The sequence below is a fragment of the Asparagus officinalis genome, chromosome 8 (genome assembly GCF_001876935.1).
Source record: "Asparagus officinalis chromosome 8, Aspof.V1, whole genome shotgun sequence".
Lineage (NCBI taxonomy): Eukaryota > Viridiplantae > Streptophyta > Magnoliopsida > Asparagales > Asparagaceae > Asparagus > Asparagus officinalis.
Window position 1 is genome coordinate 1,115,318 of NC_033801.1, and position 22,755 is coordinate 1,138,072.

General features: G+C 36.3%; 2 protein-coding genes across 7 annotated transcripts; both read left to right on the forward strand.

The window, feature by feature from the left end:
• LOC109820042 (MOB kinase activator-like 1A) lies at positions 826-6,087 on the forward strand. The gene is made up of 7 exons (XM_020386098.1): positions 826-1,005; positions 2,764-2,812; positions 3,153-3,261; positions 3,509-3,602; positions 4,708-4,841; positions 4,935-5,098; positions 5,799-6,087. The coding sequence occupies exons 1-7, from the start codon at positions 983-985 to the stop codon at positions 5,871-5,873; spliced, it is 648 nt and encodes a 215-aa protein (XP_020241687.1). The 5' UTR covers positions 826-982; the 3' UTR covers positions 5,874-6,087.
• LOC109819815 (protein ENHANCED DISEASE RESISTANCE 2-like) lies at positions 6,930-22,755 on the forward strand. Of its 6 annotated transcripts, none has more exons than XM_020385731.1 (22): positions 6,930-7,360; positions 7,809-7,883; positions 8,664-8,717; positions 9,045-9,110; positions 9,689-9,792; positions 15,027-15,091; positions 15,206-15,322; positions 15,492-15,539; positions 15,637-15,745; positions 15,842-15,937; positions 16,686-16,750; positions 16,827-16,898; positions 16,989-17,144; positions 18,051-18,283; positions 18,357-18,396; positions 18,480-18,634; positions 18,811-18,912; positions 20,000-20,044; positions 21,083-21,223; positions 21,322-21,417; positions 21,553-21,654; positions 22,054-22,755. In XM_020385731.1, exons 1-22 carry the CDS (start codon positions 7,190-7,192, stop codon positions 22,195-22,197), a joined length of 2,256 nt encoding a protein of 751 aa, XP_020241320.1. In that variant the 5' UTR covers positions 6,930-7,189; the 3' UTR covers positions 22,198-22,755. The 6 variants fall into 6 exon arrangements, with proteins under 6 accessions (XP_020241320.1, XP_020241322.1, XP_020241323.1 ...); XM_020385733.1 differs by having other exon boundaries at positions 18,501-18,634; XM_020385734.1 differs by having other exon boundaries at positions 18,078-18,283.

Genomic DNA, 22,755 nt, shown 5'->3' on the forward strand with positions numbered 1-22,755 from the left:
AATATATAGAATAGCGCTAGCTAACTACTAAGAGTGCAACTACTATAAAGACTCTAATGGAACCCCTTTCCTTCCTATATATTTACATATAATATATGTATATATAATATATAGTTACATAATAATTTGTAAGTATATACTAATACATAATTATATATAAATATAATAATATTAAACTATTTGTTAGCATTTTTTTATAAAAAAAGAAAAGAAAAGAAATTTAAAAAAACCTAGTTGTGATGTGCTATCTATTGTGATGGGATAAATTTCAAAATAAATTTATACTTATAATTTGTAAATAATTTATTAATTATTAATAAAGAATTTATTTTTATAATTTTTTATTTGTAATTTTAATGCATTTAAGTGATTAATAGATTATTAATTTTTTTGTCTTTCTTTTAGAAATTTAAATTTTAAGTAAAGTTTAAAAATTTAATTAAAAAAAAATTTAAAAAAATAAAAATAAACCGGGCTGGCCTTGTCGGGCCTTGGCCCGGACCCGGCCCGGGGGTACTCGGGCGGTCGGGCTCGGTTTTGCCCGGCTCGAGCCGGCGATTTCGCGAGCCAGGACGGGCCGGGATGGCCCGGATGACGGCCTACGTGAGCTTCATATGAAATGTTCAGATGATTTTTAAGTGAGTGCATTTGTTTTTAAGTTATTTAAGTGCTACTTACTAGCCAAAAATAAGGCAGTCCCCCCGCCGCCCCCCCCCCCCCCCACCGCCCACCCCAAACGCTCGTGGCTCCGCCCGGGTCAAGATGCGCGTGGGCCCCACGCGCATGCTGCCAAAGTAAAGAAAAGCGCACTCAAATAGAGCGGAGACGAGAGCTCGCCCCCTGGTTTCGTCTCTCGTGGCGTCGTGCTGACGGTGGGATCTCCAATACCGCAAACAAACAAACGGAGCTCGGTCTCGAAGAAATCTCAGAGAGGAATTCTCGGAGAGGATTCGACGGCGATCAGATCCGATCGCAATCGGCCATGAGCCTCTTCGGCCTCGGGAGGTACGATCGAATCTCCAATCTCCATCCTCAACCGCCGGTCCTTTTTGTTCTACCGAGATCTGAGATCCGTTGACGAGAATCTTTGATTGAGTGATTGATCAGAGACTCTACTTCGGATCCAGCCTGTTCTAAATTTAGAATGCTACTTTTTTTTTTCCCATCTGCTACAAGCTCGATTTAGGTCACTTTCTATCCTTAGAAATATCTGTAGGCATTAAAGTTTATCAGAAAGGGGAAAGCTAGGTCACGGGCGCGGCCAGATGATTAGGCTAGGGTTTAGTGATAGAAGATAAGATGTCAAGGTTCTCATTAACTCTTTACTCTTTTTCTATTGAACATGCAGCTAGCCTCAAATTTTCTTTAGCTATTGTACTTATTAAGGAAGCCTCTCTGTAAAAAAGTTTATTTAGTGGTGCACGCGGAACACGCAGTGGCGACAACGTAGTGATGCGCGGGAAGTTGGTCGTAGTGATATCGGACAAGTTGTCAAGGCTAGTATTAAGATTTATTATGTTAGGAAAGAGATGCTGAAGTTAGCATTTGGAATATTGGGGGGGTTGAGATTTTGGAGATGATAGTAGTGGAGGAGTTTAAGGTGGATGAGGAAGTAAAGTTGCATGTGATTTTTGATGGAAAAGGATGAAGTAGTGATTTATGGTGGAGGGGTAGAAGAGATGATGAAGATTTGTTTAATTGAGGATTTTATTGGATTGATTAATGATAAATGAACATAATTGGTCTTAAAATAAAAGTTTATTAAATTGCGAAAATGGGCTTACGCGGCACACAAGTCCCTTGAAAACATAAGCCTCCCATGGTAGTTCCTTGAGGGGGTTTAAAAATCTATCGAGGGGTGTTTCTTGCAATTTAAGTATCTGTAATATCATAAGCATAAAGATGGATAGAAGTATGTATGCCCATGGTTGCTTGTATTTTAAGCACCGATTTGGAACAATAGATACAACCCCTAGAAATTACTCTAGAAATGACAAACCCCAAATGAGAGCTCTAATGAAAGGAGCAAGGGATGTGAGGGGATTATACCTAGCAGGAAGAGGACCGAGAAGCTTCACTTAGGGAAGAAGATCGGGAGAAAAGGAAAAAATGAATTTTGGGATCTAGGGCTCTTCTAAGGACATAATCAATGGGTAGGATCTGGTCAAGACAAGTCGACGGCCAAGACTAAGTTTTAGTAATGAAGCGGGTGCAAAATGGGTCCAAAACAAATCGAATCTAAGAGAAAAACCCAAAAACTGCAGCTTGTAAGTCGACTTATAAGTCGACTTGTTTGTCATCATCAAAACAAGATTAGAGTGTAGGCTCATAATCACGAGTCCTAACATTATCTTACTTTTCATTTTTAAAATTCACTTGCAGAAAAATTTATTCATGGGGAATTTACACTTGTTTTTGTCTCCAATATTTAATCGCTCTATGTGCTTAGGAAGTTATTACTTTGATACTTAACCTTTGCATTTTTTTTTGTTGCTGTTTAATAGATTTTTACCATCACATCATGTTTCTTTTAACATTCTGAGAAGATAAAGGTTCGTGTTTTGCGTGCCCCCAACTTAAAATTCCTTTTTTTAAAAGTTTAATAAAATATATTGTCTACCAAGACGGAAAATTTTGGGCCAATAAATGAAAAAAGAAAGAAAGAAATTGCAGTACCACATGACTGGATATTTAAAACATTGAACCCTAAGCTCAAATTTTCTTTAAATGTATATCATCTTATGCTGGCTTGATCCATTCCAGGAACCAAAGGACGTTTCGCCCTAAGAAGAGTGCGCCATCTGGTAGTAAGGTAGGTACTCTTATTAATTACCAGTGCAGCTTTTTGCAGTGCATCCATTTGTTATTATTACTTTTTTCCCACCACCTTTTGGTAGTATGAGATCTCACAAAGGCCGAGAAATAGGTGAATCACTCCATTAGCTTTCTTTATAACAAGACCTTGAGTTTTGATATACTCTAAATGTATAAATAGTGCTCAGAATATATCTATAGATAAATCTAATGTTGAATTAAAGGAATTGATACGTCTGTAATAAGTAACTATAAAAAAAGATCATTGAGCTTCAACTACCATGGATATTTAGTGATCTAGCGGGATATTGCATTATTTATTCAACTGTTACATGCAGGGTGCTCAGCTCAGGAAACACATTGATGCTACCCTTGGTAGTGGCAACTTGAGGGAAGCAGTAAGGCTTCCGCCTGGAGAGGACTTCAATGAGTGGCTCGCTGTCAATAGTAATGTTCTTCTCTTGTCATCAATGTTCATGTACATTTTTGACCCAAATTTTATCACTGCACACTACACAGTTGATATGTTTCCTTTTTCATGTAACTATGAGAAACAGCCTGACACTCGATCTGTATATTGATTTGTGTCAGGTTATAGATGTACGCATCTTCATGAGATTTATATGATTTTTTAATGCTCTCTAGAAATTTGATGCTGAACTTATGGATATGTATTCTTTACTTTTTTTTTCAGCTGTGGATTTCTTCAATCAGGTGAACCTTCTATATGGGACACTCACTGAATTCTGCACACCTGAGAGCTGCCCTACAATGACTGCAGGGCCAAAGTATGCCTAATTGTATTAATTAATACACTGTCTCAAGCTGATATAAAGTGGATGGTGTTAATGATGAATGATGCTTTATTGTATACTCTAAATTATTCTCTGATAATTTACTATGGTCTATGCCACTAGAAGTTTTGGTGCTATATTATCTCATTTAAGACATATTTACCTTCTTCATCACTATGCATCATGTCATGCATTGTGAAGTAGATTGATAAGTAATTTGATAATATATGGCCAAACTTTACGATATAAAACCTTGGTCATCCCTTTCTTTATGTAAAAACAACATCCACCTTAGAGAATTCTGATGTTTTCTTGTTCCCTTTACTGATGAATGGTATATTTTGAATGGCGTGCAGTTAATAGTATTTAATATTATTCACATCCTGTGCAGTAGAACTTTGACTAGACATTCATTTTCACGAAATTTTTTGGATTATGATATTGAGCGAAATAAAAGAGCAGCAAAATCAAGCTTGGGGACTCAACATACAATACGGTTCAATCTGAGTTAGCGGCAGGCATGGGTTTAAGCTGAAGGTTAGGATGGTAATTAAACTCAGAAATAAGAGCACTGCTTCAATACATGAGACTCATCAGCATTCATTCCAACATGAATTACATCAATCCCAGGGATTGTAATGCTGATAAAGACCATGGAATTTTGCAGATATACCTAAATATAGCGAAAGTTGCTTAACCACTACGATCGAAAGGAAGAAAAGCCAATAACCTGCTCTGCAAATAGTATGTCTTAAGATGGAAGCGTTGATGATCCTCTACTGGATAAAATAGACTTTTTACAGTCTTGGAATTGATCTAACACCCCTTTGAAGAGAGCTTTGAGGACACATTGATGAATATTACAGTAGCGTTAAAATCTGAGCTTTGCATTTTTTTAAAGAAATATAATTTATTGCTAGGTGATCATGACAAGTTTCTTTCTGGCTAAATCACTATTCCATGTCCTAGATCTTGTTGTGCATATTTAATGACCGGAACTGGTCATTTGACATCCAGATATTTGGAGGATAATTAGCTTTCTTGCTGCAAATTTTTAGCTGAACAAATTCAGTTTATAACTTAACAATGAAATTTGCAGGTATGAGTACAGGTGGGCAGATGGTGTACAAATAAAGAAGCCGATAGAAGTTTCGGCTCCAAAATATGTTGAGTATCTGATGGACTGGATTGAAGTTCAACTTGATGATGAATCCATCTTTCCACAAAAGCTTGGTAGTACTTCCGACTTCCGAGTGCTGTTAGTTTTCAGACAATACTAATACTTCTAAGATTCCATTGTTTACTTTGTATGATCTCCATCTTCAGGAGCCCCATTTCCCCCAAATTTCAAGGAAGTCGTGAAAACGATATTCAAACGGCTGTTTCGCGTATATGCACACATATACCACTCACATTTTCAGAAGATTGTGAGTCTCAAGGAAGAGGCACATCTTAACACATGCTTCAAGCATTTTATTCTGTTTACATATGTAAGCATTCTTAGCATAGCAATGCATTTTATTTTTGGGGTACTTTTTCCTTCCGAAGATCTTTTCATTTTATAGCGGGCAATATAATGATGTGAGAATCTGGTTCATAATCTTTAACACATGGCACATCTTAACACATGCTTCAAGCATTTTATTCTGTTTACATATGTAAGCATTCTTAGCATAGCAATCTTTTTCCTCCAGAATATCTTTTCATTTTATAGCGGGCAATATAATGATGTGAGAATCTAGTTCATAACTTTTATCTTATGTTAATGTGAAACGCTCGAGTTAAAAAAAAAGGATATGTGAGGAGAAGCTGACCAAAGATCGAATGATCAATTACAAGGGGTCTGCCTGAAAATTGAAATATGGTCTTCACTAGTTATATGGATTTGTTTCATCTAGTGAATCCAACTACTAACTTGAGATAACAATTTTATCTGGTAGATTCATTCTATAAGCTCCTGTTCTCACAATTCTGGCATGTGCATATTGTTTTGATGAATATTGGCAGCTCTTTTAGGCCAGCTGCTGAGACGCAGGCACAGCTAGGAAGTTTATGATATCTCATTCTGGTGTAGGCTTGAATTCATTCACATCAGGATGTGAAAACGTGATATGTATAATAATCGTGGTTTATTACGTCTGCATAGTATCGCGTCCAATTATACTAAATTCGGAGTTTGTTTTGGTGCAGGAATTCGGCTTGATTGACAAGAAGGAACTTGCCCCGCTTCAGGAGCTCATAGAATCCATTGTCGTTCCTTACTAGGGGAACTGGGAACTCTCTACTGTAATAATGTGTCAACTGAAAAGTTGCTCGTCTCATTTACATTTACCTCAGAACATTTCTTGTTGTCTGTATCCTACAGTTCGTGGTAGCTTAAATTGAACTGACTCCGTTCGCTGTTAAATCTGGCTTGTATACGGATTCTATTTAAAGGACTGTATTGAAAACTTTCATTAATATTCATGTGTTGTTGCTATTTCCTGTCCAATGTCCTAATCTCGTGAACGCTTCTACACGGCTTCTGCAATCCTTAGTCCTGCGTGCTGAGAAGTTATACTAGAATTCGTGATCCCGCTAAATTATTTTTCACAGTTCATTCTGGGGTTATCCAAATCAAAACTTTGATCTTGATGAGGAATTAGTTTTGGTTTGCTGAATAATTTGTTCACGCGGTCAGTCGCGAATCAAAATCATGCTTTCTGTTTGAATCACTTTTAATTCGTGTCACGCGCGCGCATTCACGAGTGTTTAATAGGGCTGAATAATTCTCCTGTATGGATTTGGACGACTAAGTTCCACCCTGTTGATTTACAAAGCTGTACAGGTTGTAGCTTTTGTTTTCCTTCCCTTATTATTGTTATTATTATTTGTTTACTTCGTAGAACTATTTTAGAGCACATGATAAAATAGTGGAAGCAGAATCAAAATTCGAACAAATGCCTGGGTTTTCGATATGCTTACTACTTGTAACTGAATCTAATCGGATTTGGTGATGATGCGCAGGTGCCGGAAGAGAAGCAACATGGAGAGAGAGAGAGAAAAAAAAATATTTATTTATTTTTTTGCTAGGAATATGGTTCTTCTGTAAGTCCTCGCTTTCAGCCAAAAAGAATAATAAGAAGAAAACAAGGCGATACATACATTGCAGAAATTATATATACAAAATATTCATAATGAATTATGAATTTTTCTCTAATTATGAATTATGAGTTTTGTTATTTCCCTCATTTCTCAAATACAAATTATTACTATATATACTTACCATGAAGTGAAGGGGCAATGTCGTAATATTTTCACAAGCACAAGGTTCCTTATTCCACGATCCCAGCCTCTGCTCTCGGCCCTCAACTCTCTCTTTCCCGCCGGATGTCCTCCTAAAAAAATTTCCAGAAATGAGGACCAAAATAAAAATTCTTCCTCTTCGATCGGCGGTTTCCTCGATTCCTCGGATCCACCAGCAAAAATTCTCCCTTCTTTCAAAAAAGAAAAAGAAAAAGAAAACCCATTTTGGGGTCGAATTAGGGCATCATTTGATTTAGCTCGATTGATGCGTCCGGATCTCTTTGAATCGAGTACGAATGAAGAGCAGCTCGATGAGGAAGAAGATCGAAGCACCGAAGGTGATCTATGAAGGATGGATGGTTCGTTATGGGAGGAGAAAGATCGGGAAATCCTACATCCATATGCGATACTTTGTTCTTGAATCGAGGCTCATTGCTTACTACAAGAAGAAGCCCAAGGATAACATGGTAAATTTTTTTTATTTGTTGTTTTATTCCTCATTTGTTATTATTTCCTGAGCTCTTCTACTGAGAATCGGTGATATAATGGTCTGAGCTTTGCTTAGTTAAACTACCTCGAACCTTAGAATTACAAAGGATTCAAAATGGTTTTGAAGAAATCTCAGATTTTCTTCAGAAGAGAGGTGCTAGGCCAAGCTATTTCGGGGGTTACGTTAACACAATGCGGTAGAATTGGGGGTCAATTAGCACGTATCTAGATTTGGAGGATATATTTGCAAATATGGTTGGTTTGGAGGGTACATTACTGTATAGGTAAGAAAAATCTGTGTTTTAAGCGGTTCATAATCCATCGTTTTGGGGGTTAGGGGGATCAAGTCTTATTTTTAACAACAAGCGAATTTGATTAATTCCTTAATTTAAGTATGTTTGTTTTATTTTATTTTTTTATGTGAAGGTGCCGCTCAAGACTCTTCATATAGATGGAAGTTGCAGGGTGGAGGATAGAGGGCTCAAACCACACCAAGGGCATGTATGTTTATTCATTTCTTTATTTTACACCGGTTGCTATTGTTATGCTTTCTTACTCATATTTATATTTTATTTTTCAAGCTAAAAATCAGATAAATATGCCTACTGGCAGCAAATGGATCCAGTAGCTCAGTCCACTGATGTTGGTTGATTAATGCTAATAAATGCCGTAGTTTCGTATTTAGAGGAAGATTGACCCAATGATGGAGTTTCGGGGGCCAAGTCCTATATGCATCGATCATCTTGGTTTGGGAGTTTATGCAGCGGCAAGTAAGAGTCGGTATTGAGAATCAACTATGTCCAGACCAGTCCCATAGTTCAACCAAAATCTAGTTGACGAACCATTATCAACATTAACGTTAACGATCAAGAGCAGGCCTTTGCTTGCTTTGTGTACGCTGCTCCAAAAAATGAGAAATATGGCTGGCTAGAGAGTCATTGACCTCCCAAAAGTGGAACCTCCGGTAATCATTGCATGAATCTTTGTTTAAGGTGTTCCATTATCGAAAAAGGGCCTGAGGTAGAAGTTGGGTCAGGGAGAAACGTTAAAATATTGCAAATTCAGAACTGCCCAACACATTGCATTACTTTCAACATTCAGCTTCTTGTCATTATTCTTATTTATCATCGTAAACTCGTGGGTCATGACAATTAAGACATTACATCTATCAACGTCACAATTACTTATGCAATACGTGCCTGCCATTGTTTTTTTAACCTGTGCTAGTTAATAATCTTAGTATTCTGTTCACCTCCCTTGTTTCACTTGTTCTCTTGACAGATGGTTTATGTGCTCTGTGTGTACAACAAGAAAGACAGCTATAATCGGATTACGGTACATGGTGAACCTTTCCTTCTCTTTTTTCATCATCTTACTTTTGCTTTGAATACATTTTCTTACCGGGGATCTTTCTGGGTACCTAAATCATCTGAAATTACTGATGTTAATATTTATTGCAAGACAGTGTTTTAGTTTTGTATTATAATCTACCTATTTTCTTATCAGTTTTCTATAACTTCTATTTTTGCCCTAAACCGCGTTATCTGTACATTTTGTGGATGGAGGATCCTGGTTGCTTTATATATTTGGCTCCAGATGCCATCTCGTGTGCTGGCCATCTTTTCCTAAAATAATCTTGCACTATTTTGCTTTTGCATCTAGATGGCAGCATTCAACATCCAGGAGGCTCTGATCTGGAAGGAAAAGATTGAACTTGTTATTGATCAGGTACGACAAGGCTAGTTCTTTTCATTTTTTTGGTGAACTTTATCTTTTTTTTTTTCCTTATGAGGAAATTAGCGCGGGTCATGGTACTAATCAAAAGATTTAGTGTAAGTCCCATTATAGCCACAACTCTTTATACTTAAGCGCAATCTCTAAATTTGGTCTTGTTCAATTATCAGTCACATTGTTCTCAACCATATCAGTTCTTATAGTACAGGAGGTTGGTTTTGCCCTTCATTTTTCATGTCTGTGAAATTTTCTGCATCGTAATACATGTGCATTTTGAGGGATGGAATGGGAGCAAGTACTGCTCCAGCCGTCCTCAAGGAGAAAAGTGTAACTTTCTTTTTGCAATGCATTTGTGGTATTGTTTTTTATTGTGTTCTCTTAAATCTTTTGATGTCTTTGCTGGCTTTACCACAAAATCCTATGTATTTGTTCTCCGGCTCTCATTAGAGGTGAGAAAAGATTAACTGTCGTTCCCGATTTTGATTTCATGAGCATTACCCCTCATACATCTTCTATTTCATTGTAGAACTTGCTTTGTATCTGGAGTTCAATTATCATTTGCTTTCTTACAGTGTCAGGACTCAACTACATCTGATGGAAATAAGCCCTTTGTTTCTTACAAGTCTACACTGGGTCATCAAAGAAATGTTTCCTTCTCCTCTGATCATGAAAGTCTGTAAGTGTCTTATATTGTCTTGTTTGTCGTGTTTTTTAGATATAGGGAAAGCTGTCGATCTTTGGAAAAAAAGTTAATGCTAAAGTAACCATTTATGAAATACTTTTCTGAACGCTCTTACAAGTTCTAGGGAGAACCTAGATCCCAAGGTGATAATATTTAAAGAAACTGCCTTTTCAGCATTATTTATTGTGTAGGTTATCATTTTAATTGAAGTTATAATATGTTTAATTTGTGCATAAGTCTAAGTAGAAAGAATGCGTATTCGCCAATGATTTACTAAAATTGCTTTTAGAAGTTTAAGTCTTTTGTCCAGGATTCACAACATTAGGAAAGCTGGGTAGAAGATGAATTTGGCAAAAACGCATCTTGTTTACTTCTTAAGCAATAGATAATCTTTATTTGTTGAAAGATGACAGGATATCTCCCAAATACTAATTATTATCAACGCTACCAAATCTGCCTGCCTCCTTACAGTGTAGAAGGAGCACATTTTATTCAATTTAATTGTGATGATGCTTCTATACCACACAAGAAAACACATGTACTTTTATGCAATACATTACAATGGCCTTATGGCTTGTGAGCCGGAATCTTTTCATCTATTGGTTAATCTAATTAGATTACCGCAGTTAGTTCATGTTCGAAATGTTCACCTTCATTATGAAAATTAGACAAAAATATAACCTTCAAATATTGCTAATAGAATCTTACAATACGAACAATGAATGAACACAGAGAAGAAGAAAGAAGATATCTTTGAGGGGGCTCCGATAATGGGTAAGGAGATTGATTTTCTTTTCTTCGTTGTTGTTCTCAAGGAGATTACTCCTCCATTTATAGGGGCTAAACCCACTATCTCCACCCCCTCAGATTCGCCCCTTTAGAGATATTCTCTCAACAAACCCACGTTCAAATTTTCCATGATTTTCTTTACTGAGAAAAGTTGATTTGGTCATATTTGACCGAGTCAAGATAACAAACAAGTCCATATAAAAATAATATTGAAAAAGTACGTTCTAACACATGAAACTCATTGTTTCAGTTTGACTCAATGGCAATTAAATGTGCAAACTTTAGAGTTTGCCATTTTCATGACTTATATACATGCTTTTTGTCCATTATAGTTCATTTTGACCCAGTGACAATCAATCATGCGTACTTCAAAATTCGCGATTTTCATGGATTATAACTCATGATTTTTATCCATCATCATTCATTTCTACCTAATAAATAAAATTTAAGTTTCTCTCTTCAATATTCGTAATTTTCATGGGTTATAACCTGTGATTTTTTTTCAATTTTCGTTCTGCAGTCCAATGACAAATTATCATGCGTACAATCTTCACAATTTAATGAGCTATAACATATGATATTTGCTCATTTTCGTTAGTTTTGAACCAATTGCTATGCTTACTTAAAAATTTATGACTTCTATGTGCTAATACCCATGATTTTTGTCCTTTTTCATTTCTTTCGACCTAATAATAATTAATCTTGCATACCTAAAGCTCTACAATTCTCTCAGGCTATAACTAATAATTTTAGTCTATTTTCGTTCGTTTTGACCCAATTACAACTAATTATGTGCATTTAAAATTTGATTTTCATGCACTATAACCATGGTTTTAGTCTATTTTCGTTCAATTCGGCACATGGACAATTAATTGTGTGATTTTCAAAATTCGCAAGTATCATGGGCTTATAACCATGATTGTTGTCATTTTTTGTTCGTTTTGATCCAATGAAAAATAAATAAGCTTATTTCAGTATTCATAAATTTTGTGGGCTATATAAACCATGACTTTTCTCCTTTGTTGTTCATTTTAACAAAATGACAATTAATTATGCGTACTACAAAATTTGCTATTTTCATGGGCTAATAGCCGATGATTGTTGTCAATTTTCATTCATTTCACCCCAATGCAACATTTGTATGCGTAACAAGTTTTTTGTCCATTATCGTTCATTTTGACCTATTGAACTAAACTATGCTATCTTCAAAATTTGCGATTTTAAAAGGCTATAACTCACAGTTTTTCTATGTCATTCATTTCCCAATGGTAATTAGGTATGCGTATTTCAAAATTCATGATTTCATGGACTAATAGGATTTATTTCCATTGATAAAAGAGCACCTTGTAATGCCCCGTCCCGGAATCTCAGAGTCGGTACGCTATTAGATCTGATGGACTAGCCTCACAAACCATCACATGTCTTTTCAGCACGTTTTGTCCTCACTCACGCGCTTCCTGGAAAACTTCCCAGGGGGTCACCCATCCTAGTATTTTTTCAGGCCAAACACGCTTAACTTTGAAGTTTCTAAGAGTTGGGTTCCCGAAAAGAAGATGCATCTTGGTGGTATGAGTATTCCAATCAAATCTATCAATACTAATCACATCACCCTCTTAAGGGTTGGGGTATTACAAACTCCCTCACTTAAACTCGTAACGTCCTCGTTGCGTCAAATCATATCATCCAAGACCGTACCATCCATGTGAGATTCTAGAGGTGGCTCCTACGGCCTCAAGAGGTGGCTCACGCCCTCTCGATGTAGCAGTTTGCGTCGTATAGCACTTAGCTCACAATTCCGGTTGGTTTGGCTCTGATACCATTTGTAACGCCCCGTCCCGGAATCCCGGAGTTGGTACGCTATTAGATATGATGGACTGGTCTCACAAACCATCACATGTCTTTTCAGCACGTTTTGTCTTCACTCACGCGCTCCCTGAAAAACTTCCCAGGGGGTCACCTATCCTAGAATTTCTCCAGACCAAACACGCTTAACTTTGGAGTTTCTAAGAGTTGGGTTCTCGAAAAGAATGTGCATCTTGGTGGTATGAGTATTCTAATCAAATCTATCAATACTAATCACATCACCCTCTCAAGGGTTGGGGTATTACACACCTCATCATTATTTTCCATTGATCCATCATCATTATGTGCCCTAATTTTTTCCCCTAAGAATTAATCTACCCCAGTTATTTTTTCCATTGATCCACCCAAGTTATTTTTTACATTGATCCATCATCATTACGTGCCCTAGTTTTTTCCCCTAAGAATTAATCTACCCAACTTATTTTTTCCGTTGGTCCATCATCATTATGTATGGAGGGAGATGAACGAGCGCCTTGTTGCTGTTGAAATTTGGGGGGGGGGGCAATGAATACTATCAAAAATTATGGTTTACGTGCCCTAGTTTTTTCCCCTAAGAATTAATCTACCCAACTTATTTTTTCCGTTGGTCCATCATCATTATGTATGGAGGGAGATGAACGAGCGCCTTGTTGCTGTTGAAATTTGGGGGGGGGGGCAATGAATACTATCAAAAATTATGGTGGTTGTGCTCAGCCCCCTTCTACAATTTCCCATTATTCTTTTCTCGAAGCCTTTCTTTTATTTATTTTTCCTTGTTTCTTCCACTTTACCCTTTCTCATTTTTGAATTTACACTTTCATGAATCCATGCTATTCACTAACCTTTTGATCTCTTGGATTACTCGTGTACTTATTTTTCAATATCTTTATACTAGTATTTTTTTCTTGGATGCCTGTGTAAGATTCAATAACTGTATTTCTTTTCGAAGATAGTGTAATATTTGTAGATTTGAAGATTTTATCTTTTTTTCATCGTGAATAAATATAATATTTAGATAATCGAGTCTATTTTATTATTCTTATGGTATCGTTCTAGCTAGTAGTGAAAAGATATAGCATCAAATTAATATCACTCATTTTGATTCATGAATCATGACAACCTTAATAATGACAATTAATTATCCATACCCAAAACTTTGCTATTTTTTATGGGTTATAACCCACCATTTTAGTTTATTTTTGTTAGTTTCGACTTCTTTTCATCAAAAATCGTGATTTTTATCGGTTGTTACCTACGATTTATCAAATTTTATTCTTCAACCCAGTGGAAAATAAATATGAGTTCTTGAAAATTTATGATTTTCATGGGCTATTACCCACTATTTTTTCCATCATCGTTTATTCTCTATTATCCAATGGAAAATAAGTATGAGTCCTATAGTCCATGATATTTGTCCATTCTTGCTCGTTTCGATCCAATAGCAATTAATTGTGCAAAGTTCAATATTTGCAATTTTATTGCTCAATTACCATGATTTTTGTTCATTGTCGTTCATTCGACTCAATAGCAATTAGTGTCGACTACTTCAAAATTTACAATTTTGATGGGTTATAACCTACGATTTTGAAAAATTTTATTTGTTTTGTCCCAATGACAAGTAGTTATACATATGTAAAAATTCTTGATCTCCATGGGCTATATAACCCATGATTTTTATCAATTTTCGTTCACTTCTATCCAGTGACAATTAATTATGTTTACTTTAATATTCGCTATTTTCATGGACGTCTTACGCATGATATTCAAAATTCGTGAATTCCTAAGATTCGGGTAAATATTTGTTTGTTTCGAGCCAAGGGCAACTAAGTTTTATTTTTTCAAAGATCGTAACTTTCATGGGCTATAACCAATGATTATCTATAGTAGATTGCTTAGGTTATTCTGAAGATGGTCTAAGGAATAAGGAAGATGAATGAGAGAGCTTTCCGGTCTTGGAAAACATCCAAGTTGGAGGCTCAAAAATGCTTGCTTTTCTCCATTCTTTATGATTACATGAGGAAAGGTGTGGATTTCCTCTTGGCTTGCCCATTATTTATTCAGTTTGCTGCCACATGACTACGTGTATTGTAATGCTATAAACCAAAGGTTAGCCGTAATAGGTAGCCGTAGGATGAACAGGATCTTCAGGAGAAAATGTTAGGTGGAGCCCCTATTTTGCGTGTGCATAAGTGCATTCATGAATTCATAGAGAGAATAGGAATATAAAATGCTTGTCAGTCAGATCCTCATCTTCTGATGGTGTGAGAGACAATGATCAACACTGATCATCATAGTCTAAGCAATGTGAAACCTAAAGACCTAAAGTTCAAAAAGCTTTGAGAAGTGTCTTTAAGAATCAAATGTGCACAGATACGAGAAGCTTTTATTATGCCTGGTTTCTCTTGGTTTTAGACTCTCTCTTTATATGACTTCTCCTGTTTTTCATCCACTTTCTTTTATCTGAATAATTGGCTCGGGCATTCAGTAAATACAAACTATCCTTCTGGAATACCCTTTGTTTTTTCGTCTCTGGCAGTCTGTAGGAGTTTTATTCTGGTGTGTCTGACTTCTTTCATATCTGAATATTTCTTAAATAGATTCAGTCAAGATGAAGAAGAAGGACAGCAGGCATTACTTGAGAGGAGAAAGACAATAGGAAATGGTACTTAATGGCTATTCTTATGAACTTTTAAGGGCCTCAATTTTTATTATGTTATTTAGTGATATATATACATTAAGCATCACTTTCTGGTAATTAAAAAAAAATTCATTGCAGGACCTCCTGATTCAATACCAGATTGGACACAGGAGCTTGAATCTGGGTTATTAAATCAGGATAACTCTATCCAAGCTTATTCTGGAAAACATTGGCGCTTAGTCCGATTGCAGAATGGCAAGTTATCCTCTGTGTCTCATTTGTACCTCTTGCAGTTTTGGTTATTCTTTCATGGAAGGTCATTCTTGACTTTTTAGAATATTGTAGTCTCCAAGGGAACCGAAGTCCGTCTAATTCTTCTTTCATCTTGGAACACACTATTAACCATATGTGAATGGCTTTGCAGGGTTACGAATCTTTGAAGAGCTTCTAGAAGTTGACCACCTTGTATGTAGTAAGATATTTTGTTGATTTTACATAAACATATTAGAACGATTGACACTTTAGTCCGGGATTGAAACTCGAGCGTGGTCTATATATGATCTGTTAAGTGCAGCCGCATAGCTGCAGTAAAGCCATGAAAGCTGTCGGTGTAGTGGATGCCACTTGTGAAGCGATATTTGAGCTCATAATAAGCATGGACTGCAGCACTCGCTTTGAGTAGGTTTCTCTTCTTTATTTGCTTGAGTAGGTTTCTCTTCTTTATCAGTTTCTTTTTACTAATTTCTTATATCTACTTCAACCTTTTCTTTGCAGGTGGGACTGCAGTTTTGAGTACGGTAGCTTAGTTGAGGAGGTTGATGGACATACAGCTATTCTTTACCATAGATTGCATCTGGACTGGATGCCAAAGTAATTCTCTGTCTTGTTAAAATAGCGAAAGTACATTGAAGAAATTGCTGTCATTTAACTTGTTCTTAGCCTGATATACAACATCTTCATGAATTAAGAACATGTTCCTACAAAGGTCATGCTTCCTGGATTTAGTACAAAGTTAGAGCATCTCATTTTTTGTACCTAAATCAAATAATACTCGTTCATTGTAATTTCTTGTAAGCAGACCATATACATAGGGGGGGAAGTGTTTCCGCGACATGACTTAGATGAAAATTTCTCATAATTCCCAACATTCTGTAAATTTTGAGAATTTTGTTTTCCTCCAACTCCTTTTTCCAGTTAAACAGGACTGACATACAGAGCATTACTTGAACTCAAAAATCTCCAACAAAATCTCTTTAGTTTTATTTCACATGTTATTCCTTTAGCAGCATTTCCTTTACATGTTATTCCCTTTTCTCCTTGTTATTTCGTACTGTTGATACTTATCTTACGTCGTAAAGAATTGATACACTATTGTCCTGAACCTCTAAATATTCTCACACTATAAGTTGATCATATTTCATTTGGTGTGATAAATTTACAACACTAGCTATATATCATGTCATAGATACTTCTCGATACTTACACTGGGCCATGTAAAGGTCACCTCTTGTAGTATCACATTCCCAATGTGTTAAGTAATTAAGTCTGTCCAAGAGTTCCCTGTATTTTTTCCAACTTAAAGCATTCAAGATTTGTATGACTTGTTTTCTTGTTGCAGATATGTGTGGCCCCGGGATCTCTGTTATGTGCGTTACTGGCGGCGTAATGACGATGGGAGCTATGGTGAGTTTCCATTGATTGCCTCTATAGTTATGTAAACCCGTATTATATCTGAGCATGTATATGTTCCATTTTACAGTTGTATTAATTCGGTCGAGGGAGCATGCAGATTGTGGCCCACAGCCAGGATTTGTCAGAGCTCTCATTGAAAGTACATCTATCTATATGCTTCAGATTTAATGAAAAAACATATAGTACTTTCAAGTTCATTTTGGTTTATTTAATGATTTTTGTCATTTAGGTGGTGGGTTTAAAATATCTCCTCTTAGATCTCGAAATGGGAGACCTAGAACTCAAGTACAACACCTTATGCAGATTGATATGAAGGGATGGGTAGCTGGTTATTTCCCATCATTTCAGCAATATTCTTTAATTCAGATGTTGACTAGTGTTGCTGGTAATGCTCCCTACCTTAAAAGTTTTGAATTGGCTTAAATTGCGCGCTATGATATATGATAACTCATTGCTCTTGTATACCAGTACTAGGCTAGTGTTATGCTTGTGAAAATGCAGACAATATCCCCACCAATGACTGATCTATCTAGTACTATCTAATAGCTGACTTCTCACCAGCGAATGCAACTCAATTGTATCAATCATATAAATTTCTGTGGAAAGCTTGGTTTCTATTGCCTGCTAACATCCTAAAGATTCCTCAGTTAGCCTGCCCCCACACCCCCACCCACCTACCCACCCATTGTTGGTTTGCTGCATACACCCATGACTGGATGTGTTGAAATTTGTGGGCAGATCTGTTCTATTAGTATATACACCTGGTTACCAAAATGCATGATTAGCCATAAAATTATATATAACTTTGTATATTGCAAACAATATAATAAATACGACATCCAATCTTGTTCATGCATTCTTCTAATGGATTGTGGATCGGTGCGAAGTTAACTTGCCTCTAAACATTTGAGCATCGGATCTTATGTCTTAGTCACATTGAACTGCTCATGTAGTTGAGAGACCTCAAGTCCAGGCACAATTACCAGGGTTCAGGGATGTGCTCAACTACTGAGCTAATAACCCCTTGTGCAAGCTTCAAAGTGGGAGTGCTTTGCCAAAATCAAGAGAAAAACCCTATCTATCTTTCCTTTTTGGCCCATGCCATTGCTATTGTGGCAACGTGGGAATATAGATGGTAGAACTCAGGGTTATCTGACTGGTTTTCTTATTCTCAATTTTTATTCTTACCCTATAAGGCAAATTTTATGGAGAAGCAATACCTTTCAACTATCTGGTTTTCATATTAGTTTTTTAGTATGTTAACTTCGTCGAAGTTCTGTGCCTTTAACAGGGTTGCGTGACTGGTTTTCTCAAACAGATGAAACTCACCCAAGTACGAAAATTCCTATCATGTTCAATGTGACCTCAGATTCTGTGTTTGCCAAGAAAGATCAAGTGGCTGAGGAATTGGATGTGCAACCTACTCCTCCATTGAGTCAAATTCACTCTGGTAGCAAACATTCAGTTATGCTGGATGAAGACACTGATGACGATGAAGATCAAATGCCTGCACATGAATTAGAGGTGCATAAACTGATACTGTTATCAAATATTCTTGGGTTACATTATTCTGGGTTTGAAATATGTCAATTGACAGGGAGACTCGGTCAAGCTTGAAGCTGATATTAAACAGAACGGTTTGTGATTTTATATTCTCCTCTTCAACCATGTTTGACGATATTGAAGATTTTCTTATCGTTGTATTCCTTTGACACTACAGTTTCTGATGAGAAATCATCAGATCAAATTGACATGTCTTGTTTTTCCGGTAATCTGCGATGGAATGACGATGACAAGGGTCGTAATTGTTGGAAAATATCTGATGGAGACAACTTTAAAATTCGCAGCAAGAATTTTGCGTCTGACAAAAGTAAGGTCAGTAGTGCTTTCTTCGATGAATCCTGTTTCTATCCTTTTCAATCTCATGAATGCATGTTCCACATAAAATAGTTTTATGTTTATGAATCCCATCCTTTCAAGATCTTTAAATCATTAAATGTATATTCGACATGTTTCAGTTTTATGTTTGCGGTTCCAATTTTGTATTACAGGTTCCTGGCGGGAAGCCTATTATGGAGCTTGTGGCAGTTGACTGGTTGAAGGACATGAAACGAATGGATCATGCTGCCAGACGGCATGGCTGTGCTGTTCAAGTAAGTTATACCACTAATTTGATAAGCTTATTTTATTTGTAATTTTTATGTGAGAAAGTTTCAGTTGTACAAGTTGTGTTTCCTCAAGCACTGTAAGTTACTCAGGCTATATTAACTTACTTTCTAGTTTATGTTCTTGAATAGTTTAGTCACTAATTGGATAAAGTTCTGCTCTTTATCCTGATAGATTCTACATGTCCAGCTTTATATTTACTTTTTAGCTTAATTTTTTACCCCAAAAAAAATTTCTATGCAGAGACCACCAAGAAAGGAACATTTGATTACTTTGGGAACAATGTTTCATTTATCTTGCAGACATGGGAAGACCTCTATGTCAACTTTTACCTCAATAAAGGGGCATATTGAATTCTCATTGAAATTAGAAATTATGATTTGGGCACCGCTGGATGTGATTGTCACTTGTTGACAGTGGACACAGGAATTAATCTCTACGCCTGCGTAGTGTGGGTATTTTTGTGAGGTGTATATTAGTATATATATAAACAATATTGAATAAAGAAAGGCGTTTCTTTTGTATCACTTGTCTGAAAACACAATATTGAGTAAAAAACTATTAACTAAAATTTCTAATAACTGTGAAAGTGTGAAAATGTGCAATTCTTAACAGTAAAACCTAAAGTATGAAGCTCCTCCAAGTATAAACTAATTACTATGAAAGCTCGATCATCCTCAATCTGCAACATTTAGTGTTTGTCTCTAAATTCTTTTGAGGTACACCATAAGAACTGACATTTCACACGAGATGCATTACAGGAGAACATTATCCAAAGAACAATGGATCAGGAATTAAACTATATTTATGTTTGATGTGTGCAAGAATTACAGTTTCCACTTGATAGATTTATTAATTTAATTTGATACTAAGAACAAAAAACTTATTAGTGTTCTACTTATATCTTGGAGATTTTCCTGATTCTGAAGGTAGTCAAACCCTTAAATCAATAACCAAGAGGTTATTTCTTAATGCATGTCAAATTTCCTTTTAGATTTACTTTTTAAGTTGTGCTACTCTTTACATATACGTCTAGATAAATTTGGCTCAAATGCAGTCTTATATCACATACAGGTTGCCTCTGAGAAGGGATTATTTTCGTTGGTTATAAATCTTCAGGTAAATATGTTTTGTATTTTTGTACATTATTTCTCCTCATTAATCAACCATCAATTAATCAGTTTACCATTTGCTCTTTATCCATAATGATAAAATAGTATAATATGGAAAATTCCTCTGTTCCTTGTTCATTCATGACATGATATTTTCTTTGTGCATTGGTAAACAACATATACTTTTTAAAGAGACTATTTCATCAGTCTAGCCACAAGTATCTACTATTTATGTGCGTAACAATTTTCTATGAAGTTGTGATGGAACATACAGCTTGTACAAATCTTTCCATTTTGCAATTCAATTTCATTCAATTATTTCCTGCAGCTTTGTGAAAATGTGAGGGAATATGGGGGAAAGTTTGCAAATATGGATGCTTTGAGGCATATATAAGCAACACAAACTTATATTCAGATTGGAGTGTACGTATATAGTCATGTGATGTGGTTTGGAAATTGTCGTGTTTGACAATATGCAAGTTCATGTCAGAGCACAACACGTATGTCCTTGTCAAGTGTCTTACTAATCATAGTATTCCAAACACCATATGTGCTCCATCTTTATTTATTTTATTTTATTTATTTATTCTTTTCTCCTCCGTATTGGAGCTTTAGGCTATGATGTGATTTCAGATTGTCAGCCTTAAGTAAGAAAAAACATTTATGGTGGGCACAACAAGGTGAACCATATTAGAGTGATGCTAAAACCATGTTTATCTTATTCTTTGCAATTGTATTACGTTTTTAGTGCTTCTGGAAGTTCAAGGTAACTGAAGTGCATGCCTCCTCCAAAACCTGAATCTGTGGTCCTCCTGCAGCTTGAGGGGCTGCCTACTAATTTCCGTCACGTCCTTTGTCATGTCTGCATGTGATTTAAATGTGGAGGCACGATATTGTTTCTTTTGTGATCTTGTTCACAAATTTTTGATGTGGACACTTTCTCAACTCTATTTTGCATGTTTACTAAGTCATTCTATAATTATGTATTATTCTTAATAATTATTTTGGTATATCAGTCTCGGACAATACATCTTTACTTTTGTAGGTTCCAGGATCAACTTATTACAGTTTAGTTCTTTACTTTGTAACAAAAACGTTGGTACCTGGATCGCTTTTACAACGCTTCTTTGATGGTGATGATGAGTTCCGAAACAGCAGGTTCAAGCTCATCCCAGCAGTTCCTAAGGTCCTCTTCTTCCTCTGGTTTTATCGATTACTGGTTGGGTGTTGGCTTATTTTTTACTGCACTGAGTAGCTTTCCTGACTTTTTACCTCGTTGTATAGGGTTCCTGGATTGTTCGCCAAAGTGTAGGAAGCAGTGCATGCCTGTTGGCCAAAGCAGTTGACTGCACCTTCATTCGAGAACCAAAGTATTTGGAAGTAAGCAACATTGTAGCTCCGACATTACTGTAACGTATTCTCACGTGTGAATCTTCATTGACGTTGGAAAACCAGACTTAGTTACAGGCTACAAACAAAAAATCAGAGAAAACTAAAAGAGGTTACTTTGTGCAGATAGATGTTGATATCGGTTCTTCCACAGTGGCAAATGGAGTTCTAGGACTTGTCTTGGGAGTGGTTACTACACTTGTTGTTGACATGGCTTTTCTTGTACAGGTATTCTCCAACAATAGTTTAGCTTTAAAATTTTCGGATCCATAACTGAGATTTTGAATTCTATGAAAAAAATTTGGCTAGGCATTTAGGCTCTTATAGAGTCCTGTAACTTCCCCTACCCCTCATTACCCCAAATCCAAACAAGCTCTTAAAGCACTATCCATACACATGATTTACGAAACTACAGCACATACACACTCACATGCCCCTCATTGACCGTTCTATAACACTAACCATCACACGTGCACACATACTCCCACACAAACAAACGTTAAACCGACCATTCCGTAATCATCCGAGTATTGTTCTATCTTATGGTTATATTATCTCCTTTTAATTAGAAATTCGTAATTTTGTTTTTGCAGCTTAGCTATAAACTTTTCGGTGCTGTGTTTGCAGGGAAACACACCTGATGAGCTCCCGGAGCAGCTTATTGGTGCTGTCCGTGTTTCACATCTTGAGCTCTCATCTGCAGTAGTTCCAGAATTTGACGCTAATCCTTCTGCTCAAGAAGACTGTCAAATTCAAAAATCTCTCCCCTAGAAATGCTAAACAAGAGCAGAGACCATGATTCAGATAATGCCGCAATTCATCTACGCCCAATAGTATATATGCACGCGGATGGAAATTCACAACCAACTTCATCTCGTCTATCTTTGTAAAGTTGAGCCGAGCCGAGAGTTTTACCGTGTCAAAATGGCCACATGTTTGCTTGAAGTATCTACGTCTCGCTTCTAAACAATGCCAAGGAGAAACATGCTCTGGCTATGGTGTGCGTTTCCAATATGGTTTATTGATGAAGTTGATGACGACCTCACAGAATTTTAGTACCTCTGTTTCTGATCTGAGAAGTTTGCTTAGGTTCAGAATCTGGTTACAACATTCGGCCACTTTTCAGTTCATTTCATTTGTAATTCTTTTCATTTTACTTTTTGGGTCTGATTGATTCTAATTGCTGGTCACCTGACTTGTGTAAATTGTGAAGCTAGGTTTTGTTCAATAAAGTCCTGGTTGGATCCAACCAGGTCCTTTTTGCAGTATAAGAACATTATTGATATCTAATGGGGGAGATTTTCCTTCCTATTTTCTTTCCTTTTCTTC